This window comes from Neoarthrinium moseri (assembly GCF_022829205.1).
Source record: "Neoarthrinium moseri strain CBS 164.80 chromosome Unknown scaffold10_Wmoseri_CBS_16480, whole genome shotgun sequence".
In the NCBI taxonomy this organism is placed as follows: Eukaryota; Fungi; Ascomycota; class Sordariomycetes; order Amphisphaeriales; family Apiosporaceae; genus Neoarthrinium; species Neoarthrinium moseri.
In genome coordinates, this window is record NW_026055124.1 from 129,786 (window position 1) to 143,078 (window position 13,293).

At 58.7% G+C, this 13,293-nt stretch overlaps 3 protein-coding genes across 3 annotated transcripts; 1 reads left to right on the forward strand and 2 right to left on the reverse strand.

Annotated features, from left to right (window-relative positions):
* Window positions 1–1,899: 1,899 nt before the first annotated feature.
* On the forward strand, window positions 1,900–4,459 carry JN550_003921 (uncharacterized protein; the record flags this gene model as incomplete). Its single annotated transcript, XM_049315379.1, has 2 exons — window positions 1,900–3,626; window positions 3,679–4,459. The coding sequence occupies 2 exons, from the start codon at window positions 1,900–1,902 to the stop codon at window positions 4,457–4,459; spliced, it is 2,508 nt and encodes an 835-aa protein (XP_049173943.1).
* A 638-nt stretch (window positions 4,460–5,097) lies between these two features.
* On the reverse strand, window positions 5,098–6,622 carry JN550_003922 (uncharacterized protein; the record flags this gene model as incomplete). Its single annotated transcript, XM_049315380.1, has 2 exons — window positions 5,098–6,225; window positions 6,350–6,622. 2 exons carry the CDS (start codon window positions 6,620–6,622, stop codon window positions 5,098–5,100), a joined length of 1,401 nt encoding a protein of 466 aa, XP_049173944.1.
* A 903-nt stretch (window positions 6,623–7,525) lies between these two features.
* On the reverse strand, window positions 7,526–10,805 carry JN550_003923 (uncharacterized protein; the record flags this gene model as incomplete). The annotated part of the gene is made up of 2 exons (XM_049315381.1): window positions 7,526–10,522; window positions 10,581–10,805. The coding sequence occupies 2 exons, from the start codon at window positions 10,803–10,805 to the stop codon at window positions 7,526–7,528; spliced, it is 3,222 nt and encodes a 1,073-aa protein (XP_049173945.1).
* Window positions 10,806–13,293: the final 2,488 nt, after the last annotated feature.

Genomic DNA, 13,293 nt, shown 5'->3' on the forward strand with positions numbered 1-13,293 from the left:
AGGCGCGAATATACTTCTGTCTTCAACAACTTGTCGAGACGTGGTCATGCAGGGTCATGGTTTGGCCCAGCGTAAGGGTACGGAAGACTACTGACCACATCCATACATAGTACAGGCGGCGGGAAGAGCCGCGGCCGGTGTCCACATTAACTCTGAAAGCATCTTTTGAATGGTTTGATCCTGCTTGATGTCATTGGCGCTCACTGGGAGCTTTTATCTTTAGCAGGCTGAGCAGAGTTCAGAGAAAGACAATCTAGTGCTGCAGACACGGGCTGCCGAAACTTTGGCGATTCCAGGAACCCGAGCCAAGCAAGCGGGCCCTTCTGAAGAAGACGATTAATAAATACGCAGAGATTCTCCCATTAGCACCATCTTCTCCTTCCAACGCACGTCTGGCGTCTGGCTACGGCCCAAGTCTGCACTACTGACTCCCGAGGTTGGTGTTGCTACGCATGGGATAGATAGTGTAGACATTGCCCCATGCCTAAGTTAGAGCAGACGGCCACGAACTGCCCTCTGTAATCACTTCCCGTGCTACAACATTAAACAATAAGTATTGTCTGCGCATCCAGAGTTCCATGGCCAGACCGATCTGATTTCGGACTGCTGAGTCCGAAAGGGCGAGTCTCGCCAGAATGCGTGCCTGTATTCAGAGCACAACAACGAAAACCTCTCGAAACACAGGCTCCAGCCTCCTCGACTCTGCTTCAGTTCACCTCCACTAGCCGTTTGCAGCCACTAGCTGACCGGGGTACTATGGTACAAGCATACAACGCCGCTACGCGGTGGGTAAGGCTTGAAGGGGAGAGAGGCTTGAGAGAGCACGAAGCTATTGCCAAGGGGTTCAAGGATATCAAGCTTCAGACCAAGCTAGAATCCTGTAACGCGAACAGCGTCGCATGCAGGATCGATGGCATTCTGACCCAATGGCCTGGAGTGTCTGAGCGGCCCCGACTCGAAACAAAATATGGTCAAACGGTGGACAGCGCCTGTTTCCCATGGAATTGCGTGCCGTGCGCGATCTGAGAGGCTTGGCGATTTCGCCGTGGGCCTGCCTCTTCCAGCACGTAGCTTTTGAGCGGGCCAACCTTGGGAAGACTCAAGTCGGCGTGGCGTGCGTGCATCGTGGTGCTGACGAGTCGCTGGCGCTGCAGATTGCGGCGGCCGTCAACTCTAAGTGAACTCATCTATTCCTGGCAGCGAAAAGGCTCGGCTCCGCCAATTGCCACCGAGAGAAACCCCCCTGGTCGCCTTGCGGCAGCGGGTTGGCGGGGGGGGGAGGGGGCACACAGCAGGGACCACCTCCCATATCCGGGCGTGCTTGGGTGCCTTGGTTGCAGAGCAGTGGGCTTGGGGGGGTGCCTCTCGGGGGGGCTTAGCGGGTACCACTCCTTACTAACTGGGGTGCCGAGATACCCTGGACGGCTTAGATCAGACAGCGACACGACACCTAGACCCTCTGGACCTTCGGTGGCTGCGACCGTGCTGCCCTTTTTGCGACATACCGTGGCATCTGAACGTCTTACTAACTTGCATACCTTGGTGAACATAGCCTGTACCATTTCTATTCTCTTCAATTCACACTCACTCACTAACTCCTCGGTATTGGGGGAGGCCGCACATCCGTCGTCCCTGCTTTTGGCGATCCCCTCTCCTCGGGGAACCATCAACGTTGCTTGCAGCACGTCGACCGTCGACCGGCGCCCGACCATCTTTTTGAACGAGAACGAAGGGGCAGCCGCGGACATACGTACACGCATGGTGGACACGCGCCAACATCCTCGAGCCCCCTTCTCCCTCCCAGACGAGGTCTCGCAGCCTCTGCATCCGGCGGCCTAGCTGAGACGCCCCCGACTTCACCTTGATTCCTCCTAGACTTCTCTCCTCCGCTGCATCAGCATGAAGCTCTCGCCCCTGCTCGGCCTCGCCGTGGGCAGCCTGGCTGGTCTAGGATCCGCGACGCACCCGCAGCCCAGGAACTTCGCCGCCAACGACTACTACGTTCTGCATCTCGACCGCGCCGTACAGCCCGAACAGATTGCTTCGAGATTGGGTCTCAGGCACGAGGGAACTCTGGGCGAGCTCGCCGGTCATCACCTGTTCTCGGCGCGGAAGCAGGAGGAGGACATCGTCAGGCGGGAGCTGCAGGAAAGGAAGCGGAAGAGATCCCTCGGCGGCCAAGACCATCTCGACTTTGTCAGGTTTGCGCAGAAGCAGAAACTGCACGAGCCCCTGAAGAAGAGGATCATCCCGCCGAAGCCAGCTGGGTTCTACCCCCTCGAGCCCCGGCAACAGGCCGATGCCAATGCAGTCATCAGGCAGCAGGCTGTCATGCAGCAGCTCGGGATATCCGATCCCATCTTCCACGAGCAGTGGCACCTGTTCAACCCCGTTCAGCTGGGTCACGACGTCAACGTCACCGATGTCTGGCTATCGGGCATCACCGGCAAGAACGCCACCGTTGCGATTGTCGACGACGGCCTCGACATGTACAGTGGTGACCTGGCGCCGAATTATTACGCCGAGGGCAGTTACGACTTCAACGACCAGTCGCCCGAGCCCAAACCCCGGCTGAGCGATGACAAGCACGGAACCCGTTGCGCTGGCGAAGTCTCCGCTGCCAAGAACGACGTCTGCGGCATTGGTGTCGCTTACGATTCCAAGATTGCCGGCATCCGTATTCTCAGCAAGCTGATCACCGACGCCGATGAGGCTGTTGCCATGAACTACGACTTCCAACACAACCAGATCTACTCGTGCTCCTGGGGTCCCCCGGACGACGGTCTCACCATGGACGCACCGGGCATCCTCATCAAGCGTGCCATGCTCAACGGTATTCAGAATGGCCGCGGGTCTCGCGGTTCGATCTTCGTGTTCGCCAGTGGCAACGGCGCGGCCAACGATGACAACTGCAACTTTGACGGATACACCAACTCCATCTACAGCATCACGGTCGGCGCTGTGGATAGAAAGGGCCAGCATCCGTACTACTCGGAGAAATGCTCCGCGCAGCTCGTTGTGACCTACAGCAGCGGCAGCGGCGATGCCATCCACACCACCGACGTCGGAGCCAACGCTTGCTACACCGGCCATGGCGGTACCTCGGCTGCTGCCCCCCTGGCTGCTGGCATATTTGCTCTTGCTCTTGAAATCCGCCCGGATCTGAGCTGGCGCGACATGCAGTACATCGCGATTGAGAGCGCGGTCCCGATCGACCTCGACACCGAGGAGTGGCAAGACACCGCCGCGGGCAAGAAGTTCAGCCACACTTTTGGCTATGGCAAGGTCGACAGCTGGAAGTTGGTTGAGGTGGCCAAGACGTGGCAGAATGTCAAGCCCCAGTCTTGGTTCTTCTCTCCGTGGGTCCACGTCCATCACGAGATCCCTCAAGGTGACCTGGGCCTGAAGTCCACGTTCGAGGTGACTGCAGACATGCTAAAGGAGGCCAACCTGGAGACCCTTGAGCATGTGACCGTGACCATGAACGTTGAGCACGCCCGCCGCGGTGATCTCAGTGTTGATCTCATCAGTCCCAGTGGCGTCGTCAGCCATATTGCCACCAGCCGCAAGCACGATGCGAGCAAAGATGGATATGCCGACTGGACGTTCATGAGCGTGGCGCATTGGTGAGTTTCCCCCGTCGTCCTATACTTATCCGCAATCACTAACTCTAGATAGGGGCGAGAAGGGCGTTGGCACTTGGACAGTCATTGTCAAGGATACCAAGGTTGACACCAACAAGGGCACCTTTACCGATTGGCACTTGAAGCTATGGGGAACGACGATTGATGCCTCCAAGGCCAAGCTCCTCCCCATGCCTACCGACGAGGACGACGACAACCACGACGACGTCTCGACCACTACCATCCCACCGTCCACTACCACTCTGCCTCCTGGCGCTGCCGATACTAACACATTGCTTCACCCCACAGAGTTGCCTACAGATCATCCCGACAGGCCATCCAAAAAGCCAACTACCACCGGGGCTGACGGCCTCCCTGTCTCCACCGGCACACAAGAAGAGGCCGCCGCGTCGACGAGCGCCAGCTCCTGGCTCCCGTCCTTCCTCCCGACCTTTGGCGCCGCCCCCCACACGCTCGCCTGGATCTACGGCGCCATGGGGCTCATCGTGCTGTTCGTCTGCGGCCTCGGCGCCTGGTGGTGGATCGTCCGCCGCCGCCGCCTGCGCAACAGCCCCCGCGACGCCTACGAGTTCGAACTCCTCAACGAGGAGGAGGCCGAGGGCCTGGCCGGCGGCGTTGAGAAGAACAAGCGCAGGCGCGGCGGCGAGCTGTACGACGCCTTCGCGGGCGGCAGCGACGACGAAGACGACGGCGAGGACGATGATGATGATCACGTGCGCCGCGGTGCTGCTGCGGCGCGGCGGAGCATCGGTAGTGACAGCGACGAAGAGGTCGACGAGAAGCAGAGCTCGCGGCTGTTGAGCCACGGCCGGTAGAGAGAAAGGCTGAGGGAGGTCACGTGGGGGGAGATCAACTGGAGATAAAGGGGGGGGCTTATAGACATGTGCGCCCACGAGAGCATCATCGCGGCTCTTGAAGCCTCAACCTGTGATATCACCATCTTTGCTGTTCGAGGCGCTCTAGGCGTTCTTTGGGTGCTTGCATATATCAAATTGCATTGATTCTTATCATCCGCATGCACGTTCGCACGCACGCACATTAGAAGATTCCCACACGTTTGTCTTATCGTGTAATACATATGTGAGCTGAGTATCAGCTTGGCACGCCGTTCAGGTTCTACCGAATCCACGACCGTGGTCATCACGTAGGTATGGCGTGTCGGGTGCACTGTAAAGTCACCCATGCTCTAAAATCTCATAACGAATGCCCTCCAAACGCCACAATTCGCCTTGCCCCGTGCTTGAATACCAGCTCCATGATGACGCGACCCTCATCTCCGCCGATGATTCAGAATCGCTCAGCTACTCCTCGCAAACGGCCTATCTGCTTCGAGACCGTGTCCCTGCCCGGGAGAGCGCGGCGTTGTTCATTTCGTTGGAAGGATCCCGAGCTGCGTTGCTTCCCTCGCGTGTCCTTAGAAAACGTCCCGCCGGTCGCCCCGGGCCCGCTACACCTAGGCAGCGCGGACCTGGCCCTCCATCTCCTTGACGTAGCGTTCCCAGACCTCGATGACGCCGGCGTAGAAGTCGACGTGGGCGTCGGCGAGGCCGCCGAGCTGGTGCTTCATCTCGAGGCGCTTGATGCGCTCAAAGTCGACGACCTCCTTGACGACCTCCTCGTCGAACATCTCGCTCGTCTTCTTGGCGCGCTCGGCCTCGGTGGTCAGCTCGTCGATGCGGATCTCGAGCTTGCGCAGGCGCTCGCGGCGGGCGGCCTCGTGGTCGACGCCGCGCACGTCCTCGATCTTGCTGCGGATGAAGCCGCCGGCGCCCGAGGAGCCGTAGCCCGAGGCCAGGGCGTCGCGCTCCAGGGTGGACTTGTTGAGGTACTCGGTCAGCTGCTCGTGGTCGAGCTGCTTCTGCTCGCGGGCCTTGAGCAGGTTCTTGAGGGCGACGCTGTAGGCGCCCATGTCGCGCAGGCTGCCCAGGTAGTCCTGGTCCGTGTGGTCCTTGAGGCGGCGCAGGCCGGTGCCGGCGTCCTCGACCGAGGCGGCAAAGGCGTGGACGGCGGGCTCGACGCCGGGCTCGAGCGTGATGAGCTTCTGGAACTGCTCGGCCAGGTCGTGCATGTCGGCCTCGAGGTCGGACTCGCGGCGCACGACGCGGGCGACGACCTTCTCGACGTGGCCCAGGTCCTCGTCGAGCTTGTCGGCCTTCTCGCGCACCTCGATGAAGCGCTTGTCGGCCTTGTTGACCTTGGTGAAGGCGTTGATGAAGGTGTCGGCAAAGTTGTCAAAGACGCCGCCGGACCCGGGCTCGGCGTTGATGCTGGTCCGGGCGGAGCGGCTCTTCATGGTGGCGTTCCAGTCGGGCGACTCGAGGAAGGTGTGCAGGATGGGGGCGCGGCGGAGGATGGGGTGGGCGGCGCACCGCGACAGGAAGCGCTGGAGGGAGAAGGCCCGGCGGTGGGTGAAGTCGGGCCCGAAGCGGTCGCCGCGGACGTACTCCATGCGCTGCTTGTCCGGGAGCGGCGGCACGGCGCAGGCCGCGTAGTCCTTGGCGAGCGACTTGTAGAGGAAGACGAAGTCGGTGAACCGTCGCCTGGCGCTGAATTGTGGTTTCTGGAAGGAGGGGAACGTCGACTGGACAATCTTGTCAGTGCCTCTTCGTCTTGTAAGTCAGGCGAGCCCCTGGGGGGTCTGGCTCTGGGCCGGAGCATTGCGCCCTCTCCTGGCAAGCACCGGGCGGCGAAGCGTCCGTACTCACGTTTGTGGTAACGAGATAGGATACAAATGCGTCCTTCGTGCCGTCGCTCTCTTTGCGCGGCTCCGTGACTGTGCACTCCAGGACGTCACCGGACAGGCCGGGGTCTATCCTCGTGGGGTCCTCATCCATCTCGGGGTGGTGAGCGCCCACGGGTTCCGAGTCGTCGAAGACGGGGGCCGACGAGCTTGACCCAGCCATGCCGGCGGCGGGATCCCGGTGCTCACTATGCCACGATATGTTGGAGAAGTTGTCCTGCTGGTCGATGACGGCCATGGCGGGCGCGGGGTGGTCGGGGAGTCTTCCCGAGGCCAAGCGGATGGATGCGTGCAGTTGGACGCGGTCGGGTCGGGTCGGGGTCTGTCTATGCGGTATCTGTCGATGCGGGGTGTTCGTTCATCAGGTGAGGCGTAGAGAAGATTGGTTGGAGGGTTAGATGTCGGCGTCGTCGTCGTCGTCGTCGAGCTTCCGTCAATGTCATTGGGGGCCAAGGTCCCAACTTGGGCGCGAGCCGGCGGTGTCATTGGTGGGGATGGAAGCTGCCTATCCAAGCGGGCTGCCGGAGGCCCGAGCTTGCTTATGACGACGTCCAGCCGCTACCTAGGTAACTAACTCATACAACTACTTTTGTATTGCTCACGGCAGCGCCCAGCACTACCCTCGTTAGGCGTCGTTTGTTGTTCTTTCAAGATGGTTACCTACGTAGCTTAGTACTGCACATAGCTTCATTGACAAGCCAAACGCCACCAAAGTGACAAACTAGACTGCTTCCCCTCTATCCATCTGTGTGAGACAGCGTATGGACAAGCGTCTGAGCGCCGAGTAGCGCTAACAACATCACAACGCTGTGTGCTTAGCTGTGTCATAGTCGCAACACACGCACTGAGCCTGTCGACTCAGGCCACGTCGGATAGTGCCATGCCCTGCCCTGCTGTCGTCCTGGAATGAGCACTGGCTATGCTTGGGTCAATGGCCTCAGCATAATAGGTAGTACCAGATATACCCGGAAAAGACTAGAATCCGAGACCATATATGCGGTAGAGCAATTGCTGGAATGTACTTCTATGACTATAGCTGCCCCGGAAAGAAACGATAAAATAGACTCCCCTGCGCCAACAATGCATCGCTTTGCTTTTCTACCCAGGGCACATACATAATACTTGCTTCGCTGGGGGTTTTTTATAGTACAACCAGATTCCCAACTGTCAGCCCCTGGCTCTCGACGTGGTATCTCCTCCTCAGGCCGAGGCTGCGCACCTGCTGCAGCGTCTGGTACGTCTCGAGCCCGCCCCCGACCATCAACATCGCGATGGGATGGTGCCTAACGATCCCCGACGGCGTCTTCTGGACCTCGTCCAGCAGGGGGCGGATAAAATTGAACCCCCAGCCACCGCCGTCCTCGCCCTCAGCCCGCTCTTCGTCGTCGTCGGAAACGACTAGGACCAGCTGCAGCGCGTTACGGTTTGGCGCGAACGACGGGATGTTCGTCAGCTTCTCGGAGAAGGAGCAGCCACCTCGTCGCATGACGATGACTTGGTGGCTCTTGGCCGCCTTGTCGGGTAGCTTGCCGTGGCAGCCCTGGTCGGCAAAGTAGATGGTCCTCCAGGACAGCGACTCTATGGCAATGCCAATAGCCGGGTTGGGGGCCTCTGCAACGTCTGGGAGTGGCGACGCCCCTAGCCCGACGGGTGTGATGGCTGCAAGCTCCGAGTATTGGTATTGTGGCTTTGGTGCTGGTTCGGGACCGAAGGTAGCGGCCGGCTCGCGCAGCACTGATGTGATCTGTTGCAGGAAGGATGATATGAGGTTGCTTGCCCCCATCCCTGTGGACTGCGCCAAGATGGGGGACTGCGAGGTCTCGGGGTGTGGCTCAGCAGCAGCCATGTCGGTGGCCTCCGTTTCATTCCTCTCCGGGGGTGCCTCGATCTGCAGCAGGACGTCAACTATGACGGAGTCGCGTATTCTATGGAAGAGAGGATCGGACATGTCCGCAAGGACATCGCGACCAATGAAGACTTTCTCGTCCCGGCCCAGCGGCAGGTTGCCAATGGTTTGGACTCTCCAGACCCGGTCGCTAACGTCCGGTGGCTCCTCTTGCACCATGGTCAACTTGAGGCCGTTCAAGCTGTTGATCGCAATGCCCTCGGCCATCCGTACAAGGTTATGTCCACCAAACATGAGGTTAAATGCGCTCCCAACGGCTTGCTGCGTGTTGGAAGGGAATTCAATCGTCGAGGTGTGCTGTTGACGTAGTGCTGCACAGGTACCATTCTCGGGTAACATAGAGGCCGGAAGAGTCCATGGGAAATGTGTATGATTCGCTCTCGCGATCAGTGACGCTTGGGATCGATCTTGACCGTCGGGTGCGTCTAATTTCGCACCTGTACCTGATACAGCGGCATGTATGTTGGGTATTAGATGAAGACGTATCAGACTGGAGGCGTGGTAAAGATCTGTCCTAGCTGCGGTAGCGGACCCTGAAAGGGGAGGAAGCTCCGGTGGAACGGGACAGACGGTCGTAAAGTTGACATCATAGTACGGCTCGATGTTTTCTGGAACAGGGACAGGTGCCGTTTCGCGCTGCCTTTTCGTCTTCTGGCCGGGTTTCCTCGGAATAATGAGTGGATGGCCCTCAGTAGTGAATACGTACGGTGCGTCTAGCTTGTTGAGCGGATGGTCCGAGTCAAAGAGAAGATATAGGTACTTTGCGGTCTCTCCAAGGAAGAAACTCTCCATGCGGTCACTCTTCTCTCCTGTCCTGACATCCTGCAGCCCAGACCAGCCACACTCGGTCCGGCATCTTCGGGTAATATCTCGGAGAACCATCTCCCCGGCGTAAAGATACCATGGGTCTTTGGTCGCGCGGTACAAGTGATATGTTGACTCGATGAACTCGGGTCGCCCGGGCCACCAGCCTAGGCCGCCTTCGACATTACCGTCACGGACGGACCAGCGTTCTGGCAGCGCAGAATATCGCGTCCACAGCGCGGTATAGAGAAGATGCGTCTCTATGGCCTCGTCGAGTTCACCGGCAAGAGTGAGCAGCCCCGAGTAGTAAGCGCCCAGACTGTCGATCCAGTAGGCCTGCGGCGAGCCTGTGGAGACATGGACATTGATATAATGCGGGTGGTGCACCTCGGAATACAGGTGCCGTTTGATAGCAGCATGAGAATGATGCCAGGCTTGTAGAAAAGAGTCCGGCGAGTTGTCCTCATCCGAGAGGGGGTGATAGAGAGAGTTTGGATCCAGCGAGCTTCCAAAGGGTATCTGATGCGGCATTGTCCGATTTGGCAGCTCGTGTCCCGAAAGAAGGATGTGTGTCTTGAGAGCGTACTCAAAGAAGCTGTCAATCCCCGCTCCAATACCAGAATAGCCCCCTATCCAGTGACCGGCCTCGGCATCTACGCCGGCGCCGATCAGCCCAATGTTGCTTCTTCGTGACCAGACAGCCCAGAACGCCCTCTTGGCTGCTTGCTCGAACCTCGGGTCGCCTGTGAGCCGGCTGAGAACAGAGAACTCGAGCACGAGGCTTCCCGCACCAGCACTGCACGTCTCCGTGATCTCCGGGGACTCCTCGACGGCATTTGGATCGAAGCTGACGTTTTCGTGCAAAGGGGAATTGACGTAGAACGGTATACCATAGCGGAGATTGACACGGGGATACGGCATGCCAGTCTGGGTATAGAAGGCGGGAAGCAGCCGTTGGGCGAGGTCAAACGCCAGGCGCAGCAGTTGGCCGTCATACTTGAATCCGTTGGGCCAGATGATGGGGTGCTGTTCCACATCGTCGTTGGTCCGCCGCGGGTCGTAGCCGGATATCGGCAACTCCCCAACAGCGAACAGGTGGGCGCTTAGCAGGCCACCAACACCGCGGATGACAGTCTCGAAGACCTGCACTTTGCTGTCGAGATCGAATCCCCTCCCGCGCTGCCCAAGGCCTGACGGGCCGTGCCGTCCGTCTCCGTACTGTTCCACCAGTGAAGCAACGCCGTGCTGGAAGTCGGCCAGCGCTTTCGGGCCTGTATCTTTACTGTCTGGTGGCGCCGAAGCCAGGATGGCCAGCGTCGACAAGCTGTCTATGAGGGTCAGGGAGTAGTTGCCAAGGACGTCGTTGAGCTCGACGTTCCGGGGATTCAGGCGGTCTCGGGTCAAGGGGGCACAGGAGACTGGGCGTAGCTACTGCGAGTGAGCTGCATGGTCTATCGGAAGTATCTAACTCGGGGCAGCACCATACCTCGTCCTCGGGGAAGGCTATGGCCATGTAATTATCGAAGCCGTGATAGAACATTTCCACGGTCTCCTGCCTCAGCGCCGCGACCCTGTCCGGGCGCATTGCGCCGACCAAGGCCAGCCATGACAGCAGCAGCGCCCAGAACATAGCCCATGTGGCCAGCGACGCCGCCGAGGCCGCAGTCTGTCCGGGGGCCAATTTCCAGCCGGCCATGCCTGCCGAGGGCATCACCGGCAGTGCGAGCCAGGACACGGCATGTGTGGGAGTAAACAAAGGGCCGAGGCCGAGGGGCGATGCTGGCGAATGGATCACCGTACTTGAAACCAACAGACTGCAGCTCTGGTCAGCCCGGGGAGGAGTGCGGCGGGGGGTTGATGATGTCGGTGGTGCACGAGGACGGAATGAAGCTCGACAGGTGTCGCATGCTCGATGCTGTCATCAAGCTGCATCGCGGGTCCTGGTGGGTTACCTCGTGCTACGAGGGCCGTTAAGCGTTGCCGGTATCCACTAACAGGACAGCCCAGGCTGTTCAGCGGGCGACAGTTAGGGGGGTCTTGCCAGGCCTAACGGAGGACAGATGTCCCGACTGATGGGCCTGGAGTGCGGTGCATGAGGCCACTTAGAGGCCTGCCCTTGGACCCCCCTGGCAGACCTGGCCTTCTGGCCCGGCCGCCTAGGCTTAGGCTCAGCCCATCAACGACGGTTGACGTGATACGCGTGCTATACCCGGCCGCCCTGCCAGCGGCCCAGGTTGACTTGCTCTCAACTCGGTGCTAGGTATGTATACAACGCGCAACTAAGCACTCAACCCAAGCGCTAGCCGCCAGTGTCTCTGTAGTACGCGTCTCTCCTTGCTTCGAGGGTATGGGGGTGGGGGCGGGCTAAGCGCCGTCACCAGGGATGGACACAGCACACCAGCACCGGACGACGTTCTGGGTCACTATAAGCGAGAATTACACCCTTTGAGCAAGGCACAGTGTGCATAGTGGAGACACGAGAGAGTAGAGAGAGAGAGAGAGAGAGCTTTTCCCTGGGCCTGGGGTTGACAATCCCTCAGGAGCCCGGCAAATCTCAACAGAGATGCTTGTCCCTGTCTGTCTCGCGGAATGATGGGGCGTCGGATCCTGGATGACTTGCCTTAGCAGGATCCGGCACCCATGCTCGAACGTCGATACCGAAGGACAGGCTCGTCTCCTCTTCCCATTCTGACTTTGCTTGTTGAGCGTGCAGCCCTCACTCCGGTGGAGAGAAATGGACGGGGCCCAGGCTTCTACGGCCCGGCTAAGCCTCAATATTTCCACCCTTGTTGCGTGTCTTCGTCGCTGTAAAGCTGGTTGCATGCCTGACTCGATGGGCCGATCTGCTGCTCTTGTCTATCAAGTTACCCGCTGGGCACACATACCTCCCAAAGGATTGTGCCTGGCATATGCTGCCCCGCCTTGGGAAAGGGAGAAACACCACGAAACATGGGCCGCATTCTGAAGTATATCGAGGTATATAGTGGAGTGGCTTACACATGGGGCTCCCACGGTCTCAAACACTGCAGGGGACTTCGAGGCTCTATGCTCGCTCCCCCACGTACGGCCGCAACTGATCAACGTCGAGAGACAGACAGCGTTTCCAGTAGCAGTGACGTATTTGATGTCTTTACAAACGCTATCTACTATAGTGGCTACTCATTGCCGATTCTCGAAGGGCTCCCAACCATTGCGGCCTGGATCCATGCTCCTTTCGTCAGAATGTTTCCTTTATGTGCCAATGGCCAGGTGGAAGGCACAGGCTTCCCGGCCGACACCTTCGTGACACCTCTCCGAATCCCGAGGCACCAATAGCAGGGCATTATGGAGGGGCGTTGAGAGTCATAACGGACCGCCTTTCTGGGGTGGTCCCTACAACTTCAGCTACGGCCGTGAATTGGTAGATCTTATCCTCCCTTCTTGACCGCATTATTGCCGGTATGTGGCACAGTGTCCGTATCCAATGAATCAAGGGAACAAGCAACTATGGTATAGATCCTGTGTGAGCCCCTGGCAAAGACCTCCTCTATGGAATAAGAATGCAATGTAACCGGCGGCATGGTCTCAATACCCAAGGATGCACGCATGCATAAATACTACCTGCAAGGCGAAGTTGAAGGCGCCTGACAAGACGAACGTGCGGTTATTTACACAGCAGTACCAGGCAATGGGGGAAGAGGATGTCGCTAGGCAAAAGGTCGCCGAGGTCGTGTCACCTTGCCGACAGAATGGATCGCATATTGCAACATTCCCATGCAGCCAATCCAGCTCGCGAGATTGGCGCGATTGGAACACACTTCGTAGGTATACATACCATGGTCATGGTTGAATTCCGACGGGTGGATCCAGGAGAACAGACACTCTTCGACTGAAATGCTGAATTCTCCACCCTTGAGCAATGTGCTCCCATGTGTCCCCAGAATTTCTCGGGTACCGCAGCGTGTATAGACCATAGTATGCATGTAGTCAAAACTGGGGAAAATATGGGCGATGAGGGGGGTTGTGCATTTTCCGCAATACACTAGCATCTACGAGTCCACCGCGCGGAGCGAGATTACAGACATCCGCGGGACTGAAAAGCAAGAGTCAGTCATTCTGCAGTCAGTTTAGATGCAACTTGAACTGACGTCGTAGGAGTGGATGGCACAACGAATTTCACCAATAACATGGCATACAGCTTACCTACAGCCTGTCTACTA